This window comes from Syngnathoides biaculeatus, chromosome 15 (assembly GCF_019802595.1).
Source record: "Syngnathoides biaculeatus isolate LvHL_M chromosome 15, ASM1980259v1, whole genome shotgun sequence".
In the NCBI taxonomy this organism is placed as follows: Eukaryota; Metazoa; Chordata; class Actinopteri; order Syngnathiformes; family Syngnathidae; genus Syngnathoides; species Syngnathoides biaculeatus.
The window spans coordinates 13,887,343-13,911,623 of record NC_084654.1 but is presented as its reverse complement, the minus strand read 5'-3'; the positions used below and the strand labels follow the sequence as shown (position 1 = coordinate 13,911,623).

General features: G+C 41.8%; 3 protein-coding genes across 7 annotated transcripts in view; 2 read left to right on the top strand and 1 right to left on the bottom strand.

Annotated features, from left to right (window-relative positions):
* slc35f4 (solute carrier family 35 member F4) overlaps window positions 1–3,240 on the top strand; it is a 28,978-nt gene extending 25,738 nt beyond the window's left edge. For 4 of the 5 annotated variants that reach the window (XM_061843897.1, XM_061843893.1, XM_061843896.1 and 1 more), the window contains 5 exons: window positions 284–503; window positions 573–698; window positions 790–982; window positions 1,271–1,360; window positions 2,631–3,240. In XM_061843897.1, coding sequence (XP_061699881.1) covers window positions 284–503; window positions 573–698; window positions 790–982; window positions 1,271–1,360; window positions 2,631–2,872 — 871 coding nt within the window. In that variant the 3' untranslated portion in view covers window positions 2,873–3,240. Of the gene's footprint in view, window positions 1–114; window positions 203–283; window positions 504–572; window positions 699–789; window positions 983–1,270; window positions 1,361–2,630 lie in introns of those variants that run through there. The other variant, XM_061843894.1, reaches the window with a different exon arrangement.
* Window positions 3,241–8,424: 5,184 nt separating this feature from the next.
* ap5m1 (adaptor related protein complex 5 subunit mu 1) lies at window positions 8,425–13,432 on the bottom strand. Its single transcript, XM_061844106.1, has 8 exons — window positions 13,217–13,432; window positions 11,549–12,206; window positions 11,252–11,476; window positions 11,038–11,177; window positions 9,084–9,169; window positions 8,900–9,012; window positions 8,639–8,735; window positions 8,425–8,537 (listed from the first exon to the last, which is right to left on the bottom strand). The coding sequence occupies exons 1-8, from the start codon at window positions 13,282–13,284 to the stop codon at window positions 8,461–8,463; spliced, it is 1,464 nt and encodes a 487-aa protein (XP_061700090.1). The 5' UTR covers window positions 13,285–13,432; the 3' UTR covers window positions 8,425–8,460.
* A 74-nt stretch (window positions 13,433–13,506) lies between these two features.
* exoc5 (exocyst complex component 5) lies at window positions 13,507–22,009 on the top strand. Its single transcript, XM_061844105.1, has 18 exons — window positions 13,507–13,692; window positions 13,956–14,050; window positions 15,303–15,450; window positions 15,530–15,724; window positions 16,970–17,034; window positions 17,758–17,786; window positions 17,867–17,976; window positions 18,114–18,158; window positions 18,246–18,386; window positions 18,464–18,546; window positions 18,627–18,836; window positions 18,911–19,058; window positions 19,158–19,266; window positions 19,460–19,580; window positions 19,985–20,071; window positions 20,162–20,270; window positions 20,357–20,572; window positions 21,430–22,009. Exons 1-18 carry the CDS (start codon window positions 13,666–13,668, stop codon window positions 21,616–21,618), a joined length of 2,127 nt encoding a protein of 708 aa, XP_061700089.1. The 5' UTR covers window positions 13,507–13,665; the 3' UTR covers window positions 21,619–22,009.
* The last annotated feature ends 2,272 nt before the right edge of the window (window positions 22,010–24,281 follow it).

The following is a 24,281-nucleotide window of genomic DNA, read 5'->3' as shown; positions in this document are numbered from 1 at the left end:
GAGTTTGCATGTTCTCCCCGTACCTGTTTGGGTTTTCTCCGGGAACTCCGGTTTCCTCCCACATCCCCAAAGCATGCATTAATTGGAGACTCTAAATTGCCTGCAGGTGTGATAGTGAGTGCGACAGGTTGTTTGTGTCTATGTCCCCTGTGATTGTCTGGCAACCAGTTCTGGGTGTGCACCGGCTCCTGCCTGAACATCGGTGAGATAGGCTCCAGGGCTCCCACTTTTGCCCATGTCGCATTCACCACAGGCCATTTATCGATGCCATCTTCTTTTACAGAGAGTGTAGCAAGCTGTTTGGTGAAGAGAGGATGAGCCTGAAACTTTTTGTGAAGAGAACAGCACCTTTCTCCATCCTGTGGACGCTGACCAGCTACTTGTACCTTTTGGCCTTGAAGAAGCTCACTGCCACTGATGTGTCTGCCCTTTACTGCTGCCACAAGGCCTTCGTCTTTCTCTTGTCCTGGATTGTCCTCAAGGACCGCTTCATGGGTGTCCGGGTATGTCAATTATAAATGATCAAGGGGATCAACATATCTCCCAATTCATGAATGGAACGCTTCTTTTAGATTGTTGCTGCCATCATGGCCATCACAGGGATAGTCATGATGGCGTATGCTGATGGTTTCCACGGTGATTCATTTGTGGGTGTGGCACTGGCTGTGGGCTCAGCCTCAACTTCAGCTCTTTATAAGGTGAGACCACCAACCACACAAGCATATTAAGTCATGGGTCCAAGCAGCTGGTGTTAACCATAAGCACCATTCTTGCATTCTTGCCATCCAGGTGCTGTTCAAGATGTTCCTGGGAAGTGCCAGTCTTGGCGAGGTGGCTCATTTCCTTTCCACCATGGGTTTCTTCAACCTCATCTTCATCTCCTGTGTGCCGGTCATCCTCTATTTTACCAAAGTTGAGCAATGGGGCTCCCTCTCTTCACTGCCCTGGGGATACATGTGTGGCCTGGCAGGATTGTGGCTCGGTAAGAATGCAAATCCTTCCAGGACACGGTGGGTCTTTATCTATATCCATGCTTAAAGCTTCACGAAGTTGTACAATTTGTTCTAATTTGAGAGACAGAACCAACATGCAGTGGTGTGCAGTCTCAGTCTCATCCTCAATACAGCAGAACAGTTCTGCATTTTAGTAATATTTGTCCTAAGAAATGTACAACGTACTTACCATTTTTGACCCAGTAGTGAACTACCATAGAAATAAATGAATGTGCTAGAAGTATGAGCCCTAATAATTCGACTTGATCCTTTTACAGTGTTCAACATTCTGGTTCATGTCGGTGTGGTCCTGACATACCCCATTCTCATCTCCATCGGAACGCTACTCAGTGTACCAGGAAATGCAGGTGAAGTTTGTAGATGTGTGTGTTTCTTTCAGCTTGTCCCCTTAGGCGTCGCCACAGAATGTCATCTCAGATGAATGCTCATAATTCAAATATTATACTCATCTTACTTTATTCTGTATTCAAATTTATAATGCATATAATTCCTGTCAAACCAAGTTTTTATTCTGGGGCAGTTTGGGCAGATATTGTTTCATCAGATCATTGGTATCAACTACAGGTATAGTAGTTTTGATCATTAGTGTTCCTGGTTTCATTAGTTTCCCCATCCATTCATCCATTTTCTGCACTGCTCCTCCTTAATAGGAGTTGAGGGTGTGCCGGAGTCTCTCCCACCTATTTTTGAGTGAGAGGCAGGGTACACCCTGAACTGGTACCGGGAGAAAACCCACGCATGCATGGAGAAAATAATGCAAAATCCACACGGACAGGTCCCAGTTCTCAGAATTGTGAGGCAGATGTGCTCACCAGTCGTCCAGCATGCCAGTCTTTCCAGTTTGGTTAAACCATTTTTGGACCTGTTTAAAACAATGAGATTGAATGTTTGAAGATGTTTGGGGGCTGATAAAGAGGAGGTCCATCAGCAGGGCTATAGCATGAAAGAGCGGGATGCTGAGGATGAGGCCTCCGACGACCAAAACTGTTTAACTGAGGCTGGCAGTATGATAGTGCGTGTGTAGGATTATCTGTAATGGCTTAACCGTGTGACAGTTATGGATGTGAGTTATAAAGTTTTAAAGGTCTCTTAAGATGTAGGTATTAAAATTGATAGGTTGCACTATTGTAAAAAAGCTTGATCATGAGAGAGCTACCACTGAAAGTGGTTTGTTCAATGCCATGCTTGTGAGGGTTTGAGTTATTGCTCCAATGGCGAATCTACTGCAGTAGATGATAAAGAAAGGGAAGAAATAAGTTTAGGGATCAAGTCTGCCATAGACTTGTGTTTTTTTGGCAAGACCTAATTTGATTTTTTTTTTTTTTGTTGTTTTTTTTTTTTTTGGGGGGGGGGGGGGCTTTCAAATAGCATGTGTTTACTGCTGCATTCAGAGATGACAACCAGGCCAGGGTTAGGTTAACATGTGTCATGGCAAATAAATATAAATTTGATTTAGGGGAAATTTTTCTCGTGCAATATGGCCGATTAGTAAAAAGTGCAGCTTTTATTCCATCGATTGAAGTTTTGTTTCATATTGTTTAGCAATGGTGGGAAGTTCAATTTGAATATACTTCAAAGTTGTCCCACTGCCCCTCCCTCTATGGTTTTTTACTGCAGCCGTAGACGTCCTTAAACACGAAGTGATCTTCAGCGCTGTGCGCCTTGCAGCCACATGCATCATCTGCGTGGGTTTTTTGCTGTTGCTGCTTCCAGAGGAGTGGGACTCGGTCACGGTGCGCTTCCTGGCCACCATGGCAGACAAGAAATCAGAGGACCACGGCGAGGAGCTCACGGAGTCGAGCATCCACACGAGAAGCCGCAGTCGGGCCAACGGCGCCATCTCCCTTCCCTTAGCGTGATATCGTGAGACTCCTCCGTGAGCTTTACTTCCTCTACTGCCCACTCAAAGAGGGGAGACTGGAACACGTGATGGAAACCACATGAAAAACGCGACAGATTATCAAGATTATTTGTCAAGGATGCATAAATGTCTCAAAGATGCACCTGGCTGACTGGAAGAGCGATATTTATGATTTTTTGCAAAATGAAAATGGTGGAAAGTGTCATTTACTTTCTCGATAAACCTGCCACACTCAGTCCTCACACGCTGACTGACCTTTGACCTCTGACCTGCTCTGCTCTGCAGAATGTATTCTGTGAATATAAATCCTGTAAGAGACAGTCTGGCTAAACCTTGTATGTATTTTTATTTATTTATTTATGAAGAGAAGGAATAATACATGTATTTATTTCAAATCTTCCTGAAATGCGTTATATCTAAGAAGACTAACAGTTATATCATTCTTAATGTATAAATTGAGTTTGTTTTTAATATTAATTAAAAAACAGTACTCACACCGAATATACTGTCAAGTTCATCAAACAAACAGCCAATTGTTTGCGTAAAATATTTGAAAGTTGAATTTCCTGGATATCTTTGTTTCCCATCTTCTCTCAAGACCATAATGAACCAATGGATATCTCTAGAAAAATGAATGCATTCTTTCTGCAGCAGTAGGGAAAAAAACTAACCCAATTTTCAAAGGTCACATTAAGTTTCCTTTAAAAATGACCAATATATATTTTAACACAGTCAGGAACTAATTTAAATATTCATTTACTTAGGCGAAGGCTTTCAGTCAGAATGAGCAGATTGTCTCTCTTTGAGAAACTCAGATGTCAAGACATTGAATGCTCATGTCAATAGAATTTTTTCTTTTTTTTGTAAACATGCCTTTTTTTTTGGTCTTATCTATAATTTAAAACTGTCAGAACTTTTTCCAGGTGATGGAATTCAGGACTTTGAGGTTCTTTCTAAGGCATAAAGTGACGATTGTGTGAAGCTTTCTAAAGCATTTAGAATTTTGTATTGCTGTAAAAAAGGTAAGAAAACTGAACTCAAGTATTAATCAGCAGAGCTAGAATAATTGATTATTGATGTTGTTATTTGAAATACAAACACTGAAAGAGACTGAGAAGAGTGAACCGCACTGCAATTAATAATCTTTCACAAAAGACACCATCTGGGGTAATAATGTGTGCATGGTGCCGAGCAATAGAAAAAAAAAGCCTAGGGGAGAGTGATGAGCTTTAGAGCATATATGATTGCCATGGCACACACACACGGGCGCCCGCACACATATACACACAAGTCAGCATTACGGTGCTGCTATGGTTTCTGGGTCACAGTGAGTGAGCCGAGGTCTCTAACGAAGCATTTACAGAGGTGTCATTTAAAGACAAACACAATTAATGAACCGGAATAATGGAGAACTAATGTGATCCAGTTGTATTTGCCGAAAGCAACGTATTGTCGGGAGAAGTTGCTGTTTTTCAAGCCAACAATCTGTCTAATACTGTAACTTCTCAAGCTCTGTCATAAACATTGAGTCCTCATCATCATTTCTGTTGGAATACACGTGAACCTGTGGGGAGGGTTTCTACAAAAACACCATCAAAGTCACAAAGCATGGCTGGGATCATAAACAGCCTCAGTGACACTTACTTTGTATTTGTTTCTACTCTACTCAAGTACACTTTTCAAAGAGCATAACTTTCAAACAAAGAGAGCATGCAACTTGTTTTCGTTCACAAATGGGGATAATTCTCCAATTTTGTACCACAAAAAAAGAACGACTCGGGTAACTCATCTATAACATAATTCATTTATATTCGAGGGAAAATACACAAAAGAAGTAAAGAAGGCAACTGGGGCAGAAGAGTGGTTTAAGTGTGGTTCAGGAAGAAGGTAGCAGTTAACAAAAACTTGTTAAGTTGTGAGTAAAATGAAGCGAGTCATCTGAGTGTAGAGAAAAGGTTAGAGGAAAACTGCTTTGATAAAAAGTACCAAAAATGTGAACCTTTTTCACAGTAACACCTGTCATTTTGCTGGTTCTTTAATTGAAAAGCTCGTGGAAGGAGTACGTGATCAGGTCGAGATGGAGTAAAATTTGGAATGAAAAACATTACCAATTTACACACAACAGATTTACAGTGCAATGGACAGGTTTCCAATTATGCCATCTTGTGTGTCATAGAGGTCAGAGAACTCAGGTGATAGGTGAAGTTTTTTTCCATCATTAAATTATTTGATTGATCCAAGGACTGTGGTGACGTCATTGGAAAACTATCCATAGAGAGCATCGAAAAAGAATCTCACCATTTTACAGGATCTGTCTCTTTTTATGTCTCACAACGTGTGGAAAATGTCCATGTTAACTTCAAAGCATAAGGTGCAGTTAGGGGGTGTTTGGATACTTTGCTTGGCACATTTGCAATCTTTTATAGAAGCTCAAGAGTGATAAAATACTGCTCAAGTCATGTTGAAAGCAATAGTACAAATACTGTACTGTCATATCTAACATACCAAATTTGCATAACCAACTACTGCAAGAGCCAGACACTCTTGGTAGTTGCCATAGCGCTGCTGTCAGTGTCATCTGAGCAGGGTATAGAGAAGGAGCTGAGAGGGACACGAGTTACGCTTTTAATCAAGTTGTTGTATCAAAGTGGTCGAAATTGGATACTGTGCTAAATCTTGATTAATGTTTGTAGCAATTTCAGTAAAAGCACTGAGATAACTTGTTAGATAATAATCCGCATACAGGACTTTAAAGACGTGCTAAGAAGATATTGTTTCTACATGTACAGTATTAAATGGATAGGTTTCCAATGACGCCACCACCACCCTTAGACCAATCGGATAAATTAACAATGGAAAAAAAACTTTACGCTTCACCTATACCTGTGTTCTCTGACATCTATGACACACAAGATGGCGTATCTGGAAACCTATCCATATGTTTGAAGTGTTGAAAGCATACTATGCAAAGACTTATAACAATATAGTGCTGAATTGCTGAGATATAGCTGAAGCATCTTTTTCACCATAAGCAATTTCATACACTATACAAGGACAACAAAGCGATGTCGTTTTGTTTTGCTGCTCAGTTGTGAGTTAGCTGTTAGTGTGCAGTTAGCAAGCCAAAGATAGCTACACTATACAATGCATCTTCACTGGATGCCTCAATTTACAGAACAGCGCGGTGACATTTTTTTAAGATTGCAAATAAAAAGTAGGAAATCACAAAGACACGTGCGGATGGCAAACTGAACATTAACACAATCAGCAGACTCTGCAGTTGGCATTTTTTCAAAGGATAGGATCATTCAAATTTAGCAAGCGTGTTAAGTTTACTCTGCTCTGTGGTGTGTCAAATTTAACACGCCATTTTTTGGGGCCTGTTCAGTGCAACTTTGTGGACTTGATCCAGCTAAGAAAACCACATAATTTTCTTAAATACACAATTCCTAGTTGATGATTCATTCAAACATTCATATTTAAAATATTGGAAGTACACAGATGTGAAAGGCCACATGACTGTCTTGAGTCCCCAAATCAATAACTACTGTGCACACCCCTGCTAACCTCAACCCAAAGTTATATTTTTTAATTCAGGTGAATCATTAAAATAGTATATTACTGTTACTATTGTGAATTGTATTCGCTACGTCTACATATTGAAATTGTACATCAACTGCATTGTCAACTAGATAAATTTTTGTGCAACTTTTTGTCAAGGTTCTTCTGTTTATAGGATTTTAAGCATTAAAAATTATTATGGAACTTCAACTAATGGACATCTTAAGACGTTTGGAGCACGACAAAAAAAAAAAAAAAAAAGCCAGAAAAGTTCACAAAAGCCTTCAGTAGTCATTGTGATGGCGTTATTGAGGGAATTGTTGGACTTGTGGCGGCCTCTGTTGGAGAAGGTGAAGTACAACTGGAAAAAGAGTGCTTGGCTGGTTGTGCCTTACTCCAATCGAATAAATGCATGAATCACTCAACTCTTTTTAGCTTAGACATTAACACACAAAAGAAGCAAAGTCAATCTGTTATGGTTGCTTTGTATTTGATCATTTCAGATGCAAAAATGGTTGGCCTCACAATTACCACTGGGTGCCCTTATTGTGGTGAAGGGCACCACCATACGCAACAGTTTAAGATACTGTAGTTTCTTTTGGGACAGTTATAATAACTCTTATCAAGTCCTTCTGAGCACAATCCACATTTTATGACAACAGTCTATATAGGAAAAGGCACTGAAGCATGTAACGCATAAAAATAAGCCATTCATTCCTCCCAACAAATCCACCAGAAACAAGTCAATGACAGCAGACTTGAGGAGCCAGTCTGACCTCATATTGAGGATATCGAAGAAAAAAAAAATTCTTCCAGTTGGCTAGGCATATACACTAGGCCTTAAAGCCAAATCCCAGTGGCGGAGAAGAGCCGAGAGGTCTCGGTTCCCGCCGCTCGGCGCGGACACTTAAAAGGAAGGTGAAGGATGCAGTGTGAGCAATTGGTTCCAATTGACAGAGGATTGGTCATGGTCAGCCTTGTGAGTGGAAATCCACGTGAGAATGTAGCATTTGGACCAGCAAGGGGCACAAGGGGCCAACAGCAGACAATGGGGGCACTCAGAGGAGTCTGGATGCTACGGAGCAGTTGGGGCACAACCTCCTGTGATTTAACCCTTCATCGACTGGTTATGCATCACAACTAACGGCGACTAGGTGCCTTGTTATGCGCCAGAATAGAAAAACAAAAAAAAGACATCAAATGACTTTTATGATTAGAGTGCTCTACTTGTGAAAAAGGATGGCTAAATGTGACTGCTACACTCTGACACACATCATATAAGCTAACACCCACTACGTTAGTACCCATTGACATAGTAACAACAAATAAAGCGCTCTAATTGAGTTAGCACACAGCATACAGAACATCAAACCCAACATCATCCACCCTTGTGACTCTTTCACCAATTAGCCAGGTCCCACCGGCTGAATGCGACCAACTGCTTTAATGTCTCGGCGGGCCAGAGGGTCAGCGCTCAATCACAGACTGGTTGGAGAGGTTGTTTGTTTGAACTACTCACTAGTTGACAGGGCGGGGATGGGGTCAAAAGGGGTGGGAGGTGGTGCAAGGACCCCTGCCAGCTCTAAAGAGTAGCCTTTTGTCGCCAAGTCAGTGTCCGAGGCAGCCAAGCCTTTCACTCCCCTGCCGGCCCCCCCTCTCCTCCAGGCCTACAACAGCTGATGACAAGGCCCCAGCTGCTAATTATCCGGCTGATGGAGAGTCACTGAAGTGGGGCTGTCAGGGCGAGGGGAGGCCCTTGTGTCTGCAATGGGGTAAATGTAGGGGTGGGGGTAACTAATGCAAGTAAAAATCTCCATAGATTGACTCAAGCCAATAAAAACAATAAAATAATCAATATTTCTTCCAGTTAAAATTTTGTCTTTTTATTTTAATCGCAAAATGCCACAACTGTCTCACTGTTATCCAAACAGTGCTCTACTGAAACAAGAATTTAAATGGGAGTAAAAAAGGAAATGTGGAAAAGTGTGATACGTAAATATGAGGCTCCTTTTATTAGACATCATCCTACAGCAACAGCTGACATACGGGAGCAGTACTCGTCGAATTCCAGATTAAATAGTCTTCCGATTGAAGTTCACGAGCTATGAGAAAGGAGAGGGGGAAGGGGGAAAAAAAATAAAAAAATCAACAAGTGCGTTCTGAACTAAATAATACAAATTTGATAATAAAAACATAAACTTACAAGTTATTATTTTGGGTTTGGTAGAGGAATACACCTGGACTGAGTGTTGGTCCACACAGCATCCAGAAAGTGTTGTGTCAGGCACTTTGAAGTGCAACTGGGAGGAAAATATGACAATATTTGTAGTTTCAAGATCCCTAATATGTATTTGATACATTTTTTTCCACCTAGTTCTGCCTTGATCTTATAATTTTAAGAAAATAGAATGCAATAAATGAAAAAATGAATACTCTCTGTCTGCAGTCGTGTATATTAACCTACTTTGACGTAGGCTGTGAGATCGGTACAAATGAGGTCAGTCGGTCCTGCTGCTGGCCCTGAGAAGCTGATCCTGCCTTCCATTGAGACTTCACGAGATTTTGGAAATTTTTGTCCTGAATATTCAAGAGTGAAAAAGAAATTATCAGCTTTTTTTATAAGAACTCTCTGGTTACCCAAAACTTACCAAGGACCCACACCAATAGGTTCTTCTCCTTGGAAGGGTCGACATGTCCACAGCTCACTTTCACATCCACAGAACCCATTTGAGGCCTGCAAATAAATAAATAGATACATTTTTCAAAAAATATTTTCATTGATTTGTTGGTGGTGCATAACCTAATTGTTCTGTGAAATATGATGTTAAAACTAAAGACAACTTTTAGATAAAAAAGTACTAAAGATACAATAACAGCCAAAGAGCAATTATGTCCAGGGGACAAAAGAATCAAAGCCTTGAATGCTGTTGTCAAAGTTAGGGCAGAATTCTAAAGCTAGGAATATTTTTTTTTACACATTTGTAACATTTAAAAAGTGATGTGTGACGTATTAGTGCGATGTGAGCCATCGAGCCTTCATCTTCAGTGACTACCTTAATGTTTTTACATTATTTTTCTATACTTGTCATGGTGGTTTAACTTCTTTTTTTATATACAGATCGTGCATGTGACGTGACCATTTTCACGGTCAAAAAGAGCTGCTCGACAGTGTGGAGGATATTGAACAGGAGCAGATAATTCACAATGCCCGAGACTTGTTGTGCTGTTAGTTGTTACAACAGACGAGACAGATATTCAAAGAGATCATTCTATGGAATACTAAGTCAAAAGATGAGAAAAAATCGATGGATTTGGTAATTAAACGTGATGGATGGTGCCCAACCATATACACACGACTATGTAGCGATCACTTCACTTCAGGTAAGAATTCTTCTTCACAATCTCAAATTCCCCAGAAGTATTTATAATGCCAAGTTGGCTCTTTTGAAAACAATGCGTTTAAAAAATAAAATTAAAAAAAAACACAGAGTCATCTCCAACGTACACGAAGTGGGTTGCGGCCACACATTAATCTTCGGTAAACCTCTCCCCGACAGACTTCTTTTTTTCTTTCCTAATATGCAGTATTCTCAAATGAGTCTAATGCGTATTTAAAAAAAGAATCTAAACTGTCGGTCACAGAGGTTTACGTAGGTTAACGTGTGGCCGCAACGCGCTTCCGTGTACGGGGGTTGAAGGTTTCTTTCTTTTTTTTTTTTTTTGAATACACATTGGACTCATTTGAGAACAATGCATATTTAAAAAAATAATAATAATTCCGTCACAGAGTTTACCGAAGTTAACGTGTGGCCGCAACACGCTTCGTGTACGGAGGAGGTGTCGACTCGCTGTCTTTTTTTTTTTCCAATCATAGTTAATGAATGCGAGTTTGCGTAAAACCAGGGGTCATTTATTTAAATACTGGTATTTGTATTTAAAAAATCTGGGTGGGTCCATCAATATGTGGGATTTATTCTTGATTGAGAACAGATCCAGCAATGAAGTATTTGTATGCGTCCAGACTTTTACACGCTTTCAAACTTTTTTGTGTAAATCTCAACGACTTACTCACCAGATCCATGTGTAGATCTAGTTGTCTAAAACAAGTGGAAGCGCGTTAACAGTCCACTTTCTTATCGGGAAAACATCAACTTTGGCATTAAATATGGGTCCTCTATGCCAAGTGTCTCATTTTTCCATGTGCCTTTGTTTATTATCACCTTCTAAATGTTTAACGGTATCGGACAAAACTCTGGGCGTCATGTTATAAGACATATTCTTGTGCCGTCTCCAACCGACATAGCATTGAACAATGCTTTGTTTGGCCGGCACTTCTGGCCAGTGATGTGATTTGATGACATAGGTGCAAGAGCTCTATACTTGCAGAACTGTAGAAATTTTTCCGAACTGTTAATGAAGGTATTATGAGGATGTGATTGACACTAGAATGGATTTCCATTATATCCTATGGGGAACAAGCAGTGGTTGACTGCTGGAATTTAATATTATACATACTTATATGTGTTTTAAACAATATGAAAATATATATGGTGAGAAAAATACAGTAGCAATCTACTTGAAAATGTACACCTTATTGTTTACCTGTTAAAAAAAGGTAAATGTGCTTCACAGTATTCAAAACTATTCTTCACACTCTCATGAAGTTTCAGAGTCACTGAAACAAGCAGATGCTTTTGCTCTTCCTTTAGTTGATATGACCCAAGGATGGGAGGGACAGGCACCTATGAGAGATTTCAGGAGTTATTTACCAGTGAGTGATATGCAAATTATGCACAAAATAGCTGTGTATTTTGACCTGTGACGTGTAGCCGCAAAGTCGGAAGGGTTCCAGAGGAGGAGAGAAGGGAAACTTGTATGGTCCAGAGAAGGATGAGCTGTCGTTATCGACACTGGACGCAGTCAAGATACTCGAATCCAGCGAGGTCACGCAATGATGCACCAGGATGTCTTGCAGTGGTGATCCATTGGGTGGGAGAGTGAGGGTCACTGTCACATCTGGAAGAACCCCCTCCACTTCACACTATTTGAACGAGGACAATGTTAAATCAAGCCAAAGAAGCAAAGCGTGTATTTGTTTTAACTTTATACATACTTTGCACATCACTGTGCCATAGACATCCCATGTGTCCTGTTTACTCGGGTCACCATATTGCATGGAGCGCACGGTCTCTGTCAATGCCGTATTCACTACAGCACGTCCCCGGTGGAAGCCCGTCTTCCAGGCGGGTTGCTTCTGGTTCCCAGCAGGAATGGGCACAGAAGATGTGGTAGGTGCCTTGATAGAGGGCACATCTAGAGGTGTACCAAAAGGGCAAACCTGCAGGAGCACACAGGGAAGTGCTGCCAGGCGAGAGGCCAACACCTCATTATCAAGCTTACCCCCTGAGCCCAGAAGAAAATTCTGTAGTCCAGTAAGAAATGTGATAGCCTGTGAGACGGACCGCACGTTGGCCAGAGGTGGCCGGGGCTCCTGCGGGACGTCCACTAGACCCAAGCAAGCTACGATAAGAGACCCATGAGTGATGACCACCACCGGCCAGAGAACTTCCTGATCCGGACCAACACGTAGCTCAAAAACAGGTGTCTTGGGACAGCGACGACAATCATCTCGGAGACGGACGAATGGCTTGTGTGGGTCGGAGAGGCCGAGCTCGGTGAGCAGGTGTCTGAGCACAGTGCTGTCATCTGGCATGGCTACATACAAGGAGCCTCCTAGTTTCTTTGCACGGTACTCCACTGTAGCAAACCTCCTGTGAGTGAACATGTGCGGCATTACAAACTCCAGTCCATTGAGTAAAATAGCCAACAATATGCGTATAGGTGTCTGTACCCCTCACTGACCGGCTGTTGGAAATGCTCAATTCACCCGGCGAGCCACACCGTTTGCATTATGCACCTTACCACCATATACCACTACTATTGATGAAGAATGTGTGTCCTAGTATTAATCATGACTTCAACATTTCAGTAAATATCAAATATTTATAGAATTTATAGTTTTTCAAATCCATTGTGTATATATTTTTCTATGATCCAAGCAAATTTGATTTTAATTGTTTAATCTGCAGACACATTTTTGGGACGCACCGGTGGCCACGTAGGCTACTCTGTGATGTTACTGATGTGACCAACCATTTTGGCTTCCAATGATCATTTCATTAATTTCATCTAGTACAAATGTCTCTTAATCTTAACTGTACTATATTTCATCCTTACACTGTATTAAAAAAAATATGTCGTTTGTTCATTCTTTGGTTTTTGCCAAATCCAAATTTGATTCTTTTAATGCAGGTTAGAGTGCCAAATTAATCCACACATCACCTAAACGCCATTTGCAAATTTTGTTGTCCTCATAAGCGATTCATTTGCAAAACTGGAGACATGGCTTTCTTTGATCATTTTAAGTTAATCAGTTAACCATTTGTGTTCTCAAATGCTGTGTGTTTTTCTTAGCAAGCTTTACGATGATACCAACCTTATAAAAATAAATATACTCTAAAAATAAGATAAAGCTATGAAACTGAGATTCAACAAAAAAAAAATGTCACAAAATCTCGACCACTGTTTGCCTCAGTTGGGCAGAAAGGTGCATTTTCACAGGTTTTAAAGAGTCATTGGTTGCTTAACATTTGTCTCAGGAAAAAGATACTTATGTCACTGGAATCCTTTCAAAATCATTTGTATGATATTGAGATAAATCATGGATTTTTTTTTTTTATAAATACCTAAATGACATTTATAGCAACGCGTAGCACTGTACCTTGAAAAGCGAACAGAAGCATTTTCGCCTTTATCGTGTGTAACAATCCACAAAGCACGAAAACTCATTTATCCAGTTGATCCAAGTCAGAACGTACGGGAAAAATGCCTACTAAAAATGACTAAATCTTTGCGCTTATTTCTCATCGAATTCAAACCTCTCCTTCCACATCGATCACAACAGTGCACTAAACTTCCTGTTGCTGTCTCACGTGACGCGTGGCACCAATCAGCTGACAGGAACGCATGCGCAGTCGCCAGCGTCTCCTCCACAGTTACACCCTTCTCGCTCATACAGGAAGCCAGGACCCCGCTAACCCGCTAAGTGTCAACAAACTAAGGGCAAGATTGTCAGAAATTCGCAAATCCATGTCGAAGTCGGCGTCATTGCCGACCTTCTGCTCCTCCGTTGAAATCGTACGTCTTCACATCGCCAGCTGATCAATAAAGATGGCAACGACTGCCCAGCTTTTCGAGGTAAATGATTGCTGGTGTTGTCTGGAGTTTTGTTACCCACTAGAAGCTAGCTGGCTAACTGTCCTTCTTGTTCATCTGCTGCGTGTAATTTGGTGGATGTGCTTTCCAGCATGACACAATGGGCTGATGATCGTGGCATTTTCCGCGGGGGGTTTCGAAACAACATAAGAAGTAGTTTCGCCGGCACCTTGACGGAGGTTGCTGTGCAGTTGCTGTGAGATGATCGACCCAACTGGTAATTATTTTTGATTTGTGCACATTAGGAGCCCTTTGATGCAGATGAGTATATTGAAAGATTGGCCTGGAGGACTCCCGGGGGAGGCTCCAAAGGAGGAGCTGAAGGATTCGACCCCAAACGGTACTGAAAGTGCTTTTTGATTGAAAACATATTTCTGCACGATCACTACCTCACTTACTTACTTGTAAAGGCATCTTCATTGCAGATTTACTTACTCATTAGTCACTGTAACACTATTTCTAAACGCATGACTGCAAAGCAGTCATATTATCACGTTATTTCTCTGGAATGAAAACCATCTTTTACCACGAATACAAGCCTTATATTAGTCTTATATTGTTGTATATTAGTAATACAAATGGAAATTTATCTCAGGACAACTAACATCCAAAAGCATTTTCAAAGGCATGTTCTGTATGCTGTGTCACAGTGAATATGATAGAAAATAAATGACAGTTAAATGCTAATTTCCTGGTTTATTCGTCCTATTCAAGATTTTAACAGCAAGCTCATAGAGATTTAAAATTTGTGTGAGAACTAAACTGCTTTAGATTCGTATTTATTTTTTAAATTGGGGTGTATTGAAAAGTTGGGTGTGAATTTAATTGCTTCAATATTTTTTTATTGGGGTATTTTTGGTTTGTTGAGAAACAAGTAATGCCTAGGAAAATAGGAGCGCGACTAATGACAAAATTTGAAGGTGAAGTATGAATACAAGATATGCATGCACTAAGCTGTATGTTTTGTTTATATGGTACTGTCTGCTGTTTTTTTTTTGTTTTTTTTTTTTGGTCAATCAAAGTTTGCTACAGTGTTGTTTACACTTGTGGTGGAAGTTCTTTTTCATTAGCAAAAATGCCACAACGCTTTAGCTGTGTGTTTATCCTTCTTGGCTTATCTACTTCCTGCACAAAAAAAAAAAATTGCTACCACCTCATCGGAAGCTCTTAGTGAGGAGTCAGAGACAACATATCTTCGGAGGCCACCACATTTGAGTCACCAACCAGGGAATGAGTGTCTGCTGGGAAATGTCTTTAAGCTGCAGCCATTGCTTAGGGAATTAGTCAGAAGATTATACACTCATCATTTCAGGATGTTTCCTGCTCTGTGAAATATGCTGCTGACTTAGAACATTTGCTCTGTAGTCCTAATGGTGTTCGAAAATGCAGCTCACGAAGCGCCTCGTACTCCTTAAGGCAGGGGACCCAAGAATTAAGCATGTGACACTATTCTCTGCCTAATAACCACTGTGTTACTTTGAGGTCAGTGGGACAAGTTTAACCTTGTGGGTCTTGAATACTTTTCCAGGCAAACAGTAGATAACTGCAGAGGAATTTTTTTCAACTTAGCAACATATTTCCCTTCGTGGCAGGTTGTTGGAGGAGTTTGAGAACCATATTGAAGAGCTGAAGCAACTTGACGAGAAGATACAGCGGCGTGTTGAGAAGTTGGAGCATCAGTGTCATCGCGAAGCGAAGGAATTTGCCCACAAAGTGCAGGACCTCCAAAGGAGCAACCAGGTGTGTTGTTTGGGCCGCACGAAGCCCTTTCTACTTTGAAACATCAGACAACAATCTTTACATCTCGCGCGCTTCTCAGGTGGCCTTCCAGCACTTTCAGGAGCTCGATGAGCACATCAGTTATGTGGCGACCAAAGTGTGTCACCTGGGTGATCAGCTTGAAGGTGTGAACACTCCACGGCAACGCGCCGTAGAAGCTCAGCGTTTGATGACCTACTTCAACGAGTTCTTGGATGGGGATTTGCGCAGTGATGTCTTCAATAACCCAGACAAGGTGGGTACGGCGTTTCCTTCCTTTGTGTTTGTGAGGCCGCTGACAAGGAATGCTGCTCTATAGCTGGAGGTGAGACTGTAGAGAATTAAGAAGTAAACCTCTCATAATAACTTGTCAAGTTTATCCGCCTAGTTGCATCCCACAGCTATTTAGAATTAATAAACTGTCATTTGGTGTTTGGCAGTATGCAGATTGACGAGCATGGATGTCAGCATGCTCATGTCAAACCCAATTGTATTTCCAGTGGGTATTATCAAGAGTGTGATGCTATAAGAGAAGTTGAGATACAGTGCAATGTGCATTTTAGTGCAAGCTGCCGATGCACTCTGAAAGTTTAATTAAGTCACACGGGATGGTTTGAGAAGGCTTGACAATGGCTTCTGCAAGTAAGGTGGATATGAATCAGCAAGTGTGAGGGGCTCAATCGCAGTCACTACCTCGTTTTCTAGAAAGGGATGCAGAAATATCTTTCCAGATTCCTTCTCAAGAGCATACCTCTAGATGAGGGGGGAAAGAGAAAAGTTGCAAGTGAATAGCTGGAGGGGAATGGCTTTGCTAATCCTCCTGAAAGGGAGGGCTGGCCCGCCAGCGAGGAGACAAGTGCTGCTAAACCCTGACTGCAGGGAGACGGCTACATTACTTACATGGGATTTAGCTAATCTTAGCTGGGGGACAGATACTTAGAAAACCTTCGTTGAGCAGAAAGGCTGGATCCTCCTCACGGGAGCAGAGTAATGATGTTAGCTGAGGCAGGCATCTGCGGGAACAGAGGAGTTGCAGACGACGGGCCTTTCACAGGTCCGGGGCTTTTTACAGTCAGCGTGTATGTCAGGTGGGGGGAGGAGAGGGACCCTCTCCCTCCCCCCGTTTTTTTTTTTTTTTCCAGACAGATATCCCTGGCCGGATAGATTATTGAAGCGATTTGGAATCCTTAAGGATTACAGGCCATTGAGAAAAGCCATGCCAATAAACAGCTGGATGTGCTGCTAAGTCAGGACTGCTGGTGCCACTGCCCAGGTGAGCGCCGCCTGTCTGTTATCAGCCGGCTGTTCAACACGGAGAGGCGGAGGAGGGCTACTTTAAGATGATGATCCCCCTAGTGGAGACACTGCTAGTGGCCTTCCTTCTTTATTCTGCAAATGTCCACCACTCCTTCTCATGTTTTTTGCTCTCTCTCCCTCTCTCCCTGTCTTTCTCTGTCTCTCTCTTTTTCTCCCACGCACTGACTTCCTCTCCCTTTTTCAGATTAAAGAGGCTGCAGATATCATTCAGAAGCTGCATCTCATTGCCCAGGAGCTGCCATTTGACAGGTGAGTCAGGCATCCTGGAGGCAGCTTTAGACAAGGGCACTTGCAAACAAGAGGAAGGTGCTGTATTAAGCATGTATACTGTTCAGCGCAGTTTAAGCCGATTTTTACATATGTAAGCGTTTTAAATTTTAATAGGTTTTGAGAAACAAAGCTCTGACTCACAAGATTCTTTATTTGCAAAAAAAAAAAGCGGGATTTTTAAAGTTAATAATGCTCTAATTTAATTGAAACTCACAGAAATAATAATTTACCATGTTTTTAAAATATATTTTTTAATCATTGTAGCTTTGGTTGGCATTGGTGTAGGATCACACTTCAGGTTTTTTGTAAAAAAAAAAAAAAAAAAATCTACTACAGTATTTAGCTGCATGAGCATATTTCAAATGTTTTTAAGTGCTCTGCCTTTGTGCCTAAATACTACTGTACTCATCTCACCTATTGAAATTTGGAACTATCATTATGAAAGCAGATTATTATTTTTTTGTACAAGATCTTCCTGCAGATATAAGATGCAGATGTACCTTGTGAATTGTCTTGCGATTCACAGATTCCAATTTATAAACCTCAATTTTGTAAAACTGGGCGTCGAGTATTATGAACATTGTGCATGCCTTAATGCTTCATTTCCATTGGATTTTATGACATTGCAAAAGTGTACTTAATAAACTGTCAAGGTATTGTAAAACCGATTGACTCTAATCCATCTCCTTTTGTGGGTTACAGATTTGCTGATGTCAAAGCCAAAATTGCAAGTAAGTTGCCTCCATGATTCAGCATTAACAATTAGCTCCATTGGTTATTTTCTGAGTGATGCTTGTGTTCTTGTTTTGAGGTAAGTACCATGATCTGGAGCGTCAGCTTATTCAGGAGTTCACTGCTGCTCAGCGCAGGGGTGAGATTGGACGTATGCGGGAGGTGGCAGCAGTTCTCCTGCATTTCAAGGTGACCTCAAGAAGACATAATCATAGTAAACAGTCACTGAAGATGTTTCCATCATTTCATTTAATCTTCATTGCATGGCTTCATTGACGTTTTCTAGCTAAGACTAAAAATTACAACCATTGTGTCGTTTTCTGAAGGGCTATGCTCACTGCGTAGATGTGTACATCAAACAGTGCCAGGAAGTAAGTGAGGTTTCTTTTGTGTGCCATGATATGCTTACGTAGTACCATGGATAAAACATCTGTATTACGTTCTTGTATTGGTCCCAGGGTGCTTACATCCGGAATGATGTGTTTGAAGACACCGCAGTCCTCTGCCAAAGGGTAAACAAGCAGGTGGGAGAGGTCTTCAGTAGCCCAGAGACCGTCATGGCCAAACTGATCCAAAACATCTTTGAAAACAAATTACAGGTATTTTCAACTTGTTGAAGTGGTGGTTCTCAAGTGGTGTTTTATCTGCAAGATTCTGACTGGCATTGTGTCTGCAGGCCCACGTCAGGGAAAAACTGGATGACACACGGCAATCTGATGTGGAGCAGTACCTCAAGAACCTCTATGACCTTTACACAAAGTAAAGTCTTCCTCTTTTGATTCCCTGTCTGCATACACAGTATTCTTCATACTTGTGGTTTGTGTGTCCAAACACTCCAGAACCACAGTACTGGCCACCAAGCTCAGCGAGTTCAACCTGGGCTCTGACAAGCACACTTTCCTGTCCAAGCTCATTAAGAGCATCTTCTCCTCCTACCTGGAAAGCTACATTGACATGGAGAAGGACTACCTTCGCACTCGCGGCGCCATGATTCTCCAGCGTTACTATGACTCCAAGAACCACCAGAAGCGTCCAATTGGCACCGGCAGGTCAGTTTGTATGTAATCTTCTATTCCTTTTTTTTCACAACCACATGCTAATCTGAAAGTGTGTTCCTGTGCAGTATCCAGGAACTGAAGGAGCGGATCAGACAACGCACTAATCTACCACTAGGCCCTAGTATTGACACTCATGGGGAGACATTTCTGTCTCCAGAACTGGTGGTCAACCTGCTGCAGGAGACACGGCATGCCTTTGAGAGATGCCACAAGGTGAGCTTACATGTCTTGTTTTGCAACATAATATATATGTTACATATGCTGTGCCTAATGCGAAACATGTCCTTGGGCTTTTTGTTAATGGTGAAACAGCTTTCAGATCCTGCCGACTTGCCCAAGAATGCCTTCTTAATTTTCCTGTTGCTAGTCGAGCATCTTTGTGTGGACCACATTGACTATGCTTTGGAAATCGGTCTCTCAGGTACAGTCACCTCTTGGAATGTTTAGAGAAGCACGGCGAACTAAAATGGCCGCCACTAAAGTGCATATACTGATTTAAAAAAAAAAAAAAAAAAAAATCAAACTACAGTCATAGTATAATGAGTGCAGCCTGAACTGGGCAGACCTTAAAGTATATCATCTGATTATATTCTTGCTCTCTCTATTCTGTACAGCGATTCCCTCCTCAGATGCCAAGAACGCCAACTTGTACTTCCTGGATGTGGTCCAACAGGCAAACTCTATATTTCACTTGTTTGACAAGCAGTTCAACGACCAGCTTATGCCTCTAATAAGGTTTGTTCAAGGTTAAAAGGTTTATATACATACTACACATGCTCACTGGCCACAAAACTGCTGTATCAAAAAATCTGCTCTCACAAGGATTCCTCAATCCCTATAGGAGGGTAGCATATTGTATTAAGTGATGGGATTTTGTTCTTTGAACTCCAACCAGAATTACAAACATATGACAACACAGTGTGACTTCTGATAATGTCCATCATAAATGAGAATACTGTTGTCAGATGTGTTTTTAATACAGTTCTAAAATTACAACAAAATTAAACAACAAACACAAAGTGTCTGGTGAGTGTGTATCATGCTAGTTTACTCAATGGCCACCTGACTAATGTCCAAGGTGAGGTCAGGTTCAAAGATGAGCTCTAAAGTGTTTGCCTTACCCTTTAAAATGTATGAAGTTCATCTCCAAAGTTGGCCGAGTGTTTGCACAAGAAGAAAGAAGTGATCGAACAGATGGAGGTGAAACTGGACACAGGAATAGACAGGTAAGTGTGCACTGACAGACGAGCCTCCTTTGTGGTTGCTTGTGGGTTTAAATGGTGCTCGTTCGTAATGGATGCGATTATCTGGCGCAGAACACTCAACTGCATGGTGGGACAAATGAAGCACATCTTGGCAACAGAACAGAAGAAGACTGATTTCAAGCCAGAGGATGAGAACAACGTCATGATCCAGTACACTGCAGTAAGACTGGCCAACGCTATAAGAACTGCCAAATTACTTTGCATTTTTTCCTTTCAAATGACTTTCCACCCATTTCTATCGGGCAGGCCTGCGCCAAGGTCTGTGCTTACGTCAGTCGGCAGGTGGAACACGTGCGCAAGTCTATGGATGGAAAGAATGTGGACACGGTGCTGACAGAGTTGGGTGTTCGCTTCCATCGGCTCATTCACGAGCACCTACAGCAGTACAGCTACAGCTCCATGGGAGGCATGCTGGCCATCTGCGACGTGGCGGAATACCGACGATGCGCCAAGGACTTCAGGGTGAGAGCGGGGCAGAGATCCACGGCAAAACATGGCCTGTTGTTACAAGCCCTCAGCCTGTGTGTTCGCTTAAAATATAATTTACCCATCAGATGATCTCTTTTTTAGGATTACAGTGGGACCGCTGAAATTAAACAATTTGTTCACATTTCAAAACTGAATTTCCAAAATATTAAATTTACAATAGGTTGTTGCACTCAAAAGTGTCGAAGCATTTGCAAAAAAATTGCATCACTCTTGCACCTCACGCTTGTAATTCTGAAACTTGAAGTGTCATACAACTATAAAATGCTTTAAAGTGCTTTTTCTTCTCAAACAAATATTGGAATCAAATTCACAATACCACTCACAGAATATCCAGCTCAAAGTCTTAAAAAGCTAGTCAGTACCAGCTCCGACAGAGTGTCCGACCAAGCCAGCGGTGCTAGAACAAGAAGTACAAGCTTAGCCAAATTCAATGATATGGGAAAATGCTGTCACCTTGCGTCTGGCAATCATGTCACGACTATTCAGCCACAGTCATGTTTTTGATCTTTTTGGAATGTGGGAGGAAGCAGGAGACCTGAAGAAAACCCGCACAAGAACGGGTACAAGATGCAAACTCCAAACGGGCATGTAGAGATTTGAACACCAAACTTTAGAACTGCGAGGAAGACTTGCTAACTTCTTATCCACCGTCATGCATTTGTACAACAAAAAGCGTTTTAACATAAGTGATTTCTACCATGTTTCATTACGTAATTAGATCATCTAAAAGCTCTCGCCTTATCTGATATGTGATGCATTTTTATTCTGTGATCTCCTGATGTATGTTTTTCATAATTCTGTGGAATACCATCTGTCTGTCCATCCTGCAGGTGCCTCTTGTGCTGCAGCTTTTCGACACCCTGCACGCCCTGTGTAACCTCTTGGTCGTCGCCCCTGACAACATGAAGCAGGTGTGTTCAGGCGAGCAGCTGACCAATCTAGACCGCAACCTCCTACACGCCTTCGTCCAGCTCAGAGTGGACTACCGTTCAGCCCGACTGGGCCGCCACTTCAGCTAATGACTGGGCCAACACTTGGCAAATGCCCTCCGTCCAGTACCGCAGTCCGCCGCCATGCTACAATGTGTTGCTGCACTTTGATAGAGAAACCTCTGCATTAAGAGGGTGGGAAAAGTCCGCCTTGACAGACTCTCCAGGACTGCGGCAAAGACATGATGGCTACTGTTCCTTGAATGTGGGATAATGTGCATTTCACCTCTTTCTTAAAATGTGTATCAATTTAATATTTGTTTTTAAGTACTAATCCATCAACCATTCACTATCAGATTTCTTCAAACATGGACATTGATTTTGTCTGCTTATGTACAACAAAAACTATGTTTGATTGTGCCAATGATATAAATCCTCTGGCTGCTCTTGCGCACCCAGAATAAACCCTCAAGCTGCTCTACAGGGGAGACAAGCAATGTCTTGAGCCAGCCTAAGAAGCATGCGATAGAGCTCTCTCTGGATAAGGGAGACACATGACCACCTCGCTGACCCTTGACCTCTGAGCACAAAGCAAATGTCAAGAGGCCACTGCGGTGAAGTGAAATTCAAACTCAGAACAGGTCTGAGAACCTCTTCAGAGGTTGGGTGGTCTTTTGTCGGCTCGGATGATGTGCTGGGATGGGTCACTGAGTATGTGTCTCTGTAATTGCACAGATCAACACTTGCTCAAAGAGGTTTCTGGCTAGGTGCGCACAGTTTATGGGTCAGGGGAGATTGAAATATTGACCTTTTTTGATTAAAGAAACACCAGGGAGGACCTCTTCACACAGGGATTTAATATTTGTGGCGTTGTTTGTTTGTGTTTTTTTTTTTTTGCACTGCAAGAGGAAGTAGATAATGCTTTCTGGCTGGAAATATCTTCCCTTCAAGTTTCTCCCAATGTCCTGCTGTTTGTCTTAGCCACTCATTAGGCAAAAAAAGATACAGTTTTGTCTTTGTCCTTATCCTCCCGGAGATGAGCCACGATGCCAAGTTGGCCTAGCACTTTATTATGTGCGAATGTCACTTTCAAAGTGAGATGAAACCCTCTCCTTTTCTATAGAAGTCATCACGTATTCATGGGAATTCTTGCCACCAGAGTAAAGTTCTTTCTTCGACTTGGGGAAGTGAGCAGCGCCAGAGGGGATTAGATATCTCTGGCTTGATGAATTGTGTGCAGTAGTCATGGACGGGGGGTGGGGGGGAGATAGAGACGCCTGAGAGCTCGGTTCCAGCTCCGGCTGGTTGCCGTTGTGTAGAAGGTACACACAGAGCTGAGCGTGTTCAAACAACATAATTAATTAGGCTAATATTAATATTATCAATGCCACATAAATTCAATTCTCTCTGCCCTAATCACAACCGGATAGCTTGTAAAAAATATTTTGTTAGGCCCTGATGCAAACAACGGGTCTCTTCCAAACATTTGGAAACTATTTGTTTTCTGGGGGGTGATTAGCGTGTGCGATGTAGGATGTGGATGGGGGTGAGATGCCAGGCCTGTGGTGATAACCTGTGCGGAGACCAAGCAAGGCAAAGGCGTGCACTATCCCCAGGGATGCCCAGCACGGGCTTGTGGAAAGGGGGGCGGGGTGTGTTTTGGGGGGAGATTGGTATTTGAGCAGGTGGAGGGGATTAGTAATAGTGTCAACACTGGAGAGCTGGATAAGACTGTCCTCTCTTACTTGTCAATTGAAGCAGCTCTGGCATACAATTTTGGACACATAAAGACACCAGGACATGCAAACCAGGCCGATAGACAGAAGCGGGGAGCTTGACAATGGTTGCACCACCACCGGGTTAATAATATGGCCAGTAATGCTAAACACCTGCAGCAGGCCCAACCTTTACCTTACAATACAGTCGCCAAGTAAAAAACAATGGGAAACCGCTCAATGCAATAACCTTCAAAGGTTTGCACATGCACTCTCGTTCAAAAAGCACTGCAATGAAATAATCCGCAAGAGGATTTTAAGACTTTATCTAGCTCGGGAAAATGGAGAATTTTCTCAAATGCACACATTTTTGACACAGATATTTGAAATCTTTTGTGATAGATGCTGCGTGGACAGTTTGATACAAACAAGATAGCCATTTAAATCACTTAAATAATAGCATCAGATTAAAAAAAAAAAAAACACGTATTGGGGTGAAAATAAAACTTCTGTCAGTACAGTATGTGAGGAGCCCCAACTTGCCTTGGGTTCCGAAATGACTAGCTACGCTCCTGCATAATGACGATTATTTTACTGTGTGCATTAATATCATCATTTGAACCCCCCAAGTTACCTGATTCCAATCCCACAATTATAACATGTACATATATCCCTTGTATTGGTCTGCAGAGTTTAAAAAGGCATTAAGGCAAGGGTGTCCAAATTCTGGCCCAATCCCATTAGTGGCCCAAATATTCTTTTTTTAACGACCTTTGGGAAAACAACATTTGAATAGAAAATTTGTTTTTTCTACAAATCCTATAACATGCAAAAAAAAATAAAAATACACCTAAAACAGTATTCAGTACTGCACTACAGTTCGTACTCCAATCACCCTGATTGGTGAGGATACAGTGCGACTTCAGTTCCAGCAGCAAATAATGTGGAACAAGATTGTTTCCTCTACTTTCTGTCAAGTTCGAGCTTACAAGCTATCGTGCACCACTGCTCAAATAAGCACGCCTTTAAAGGTTATTA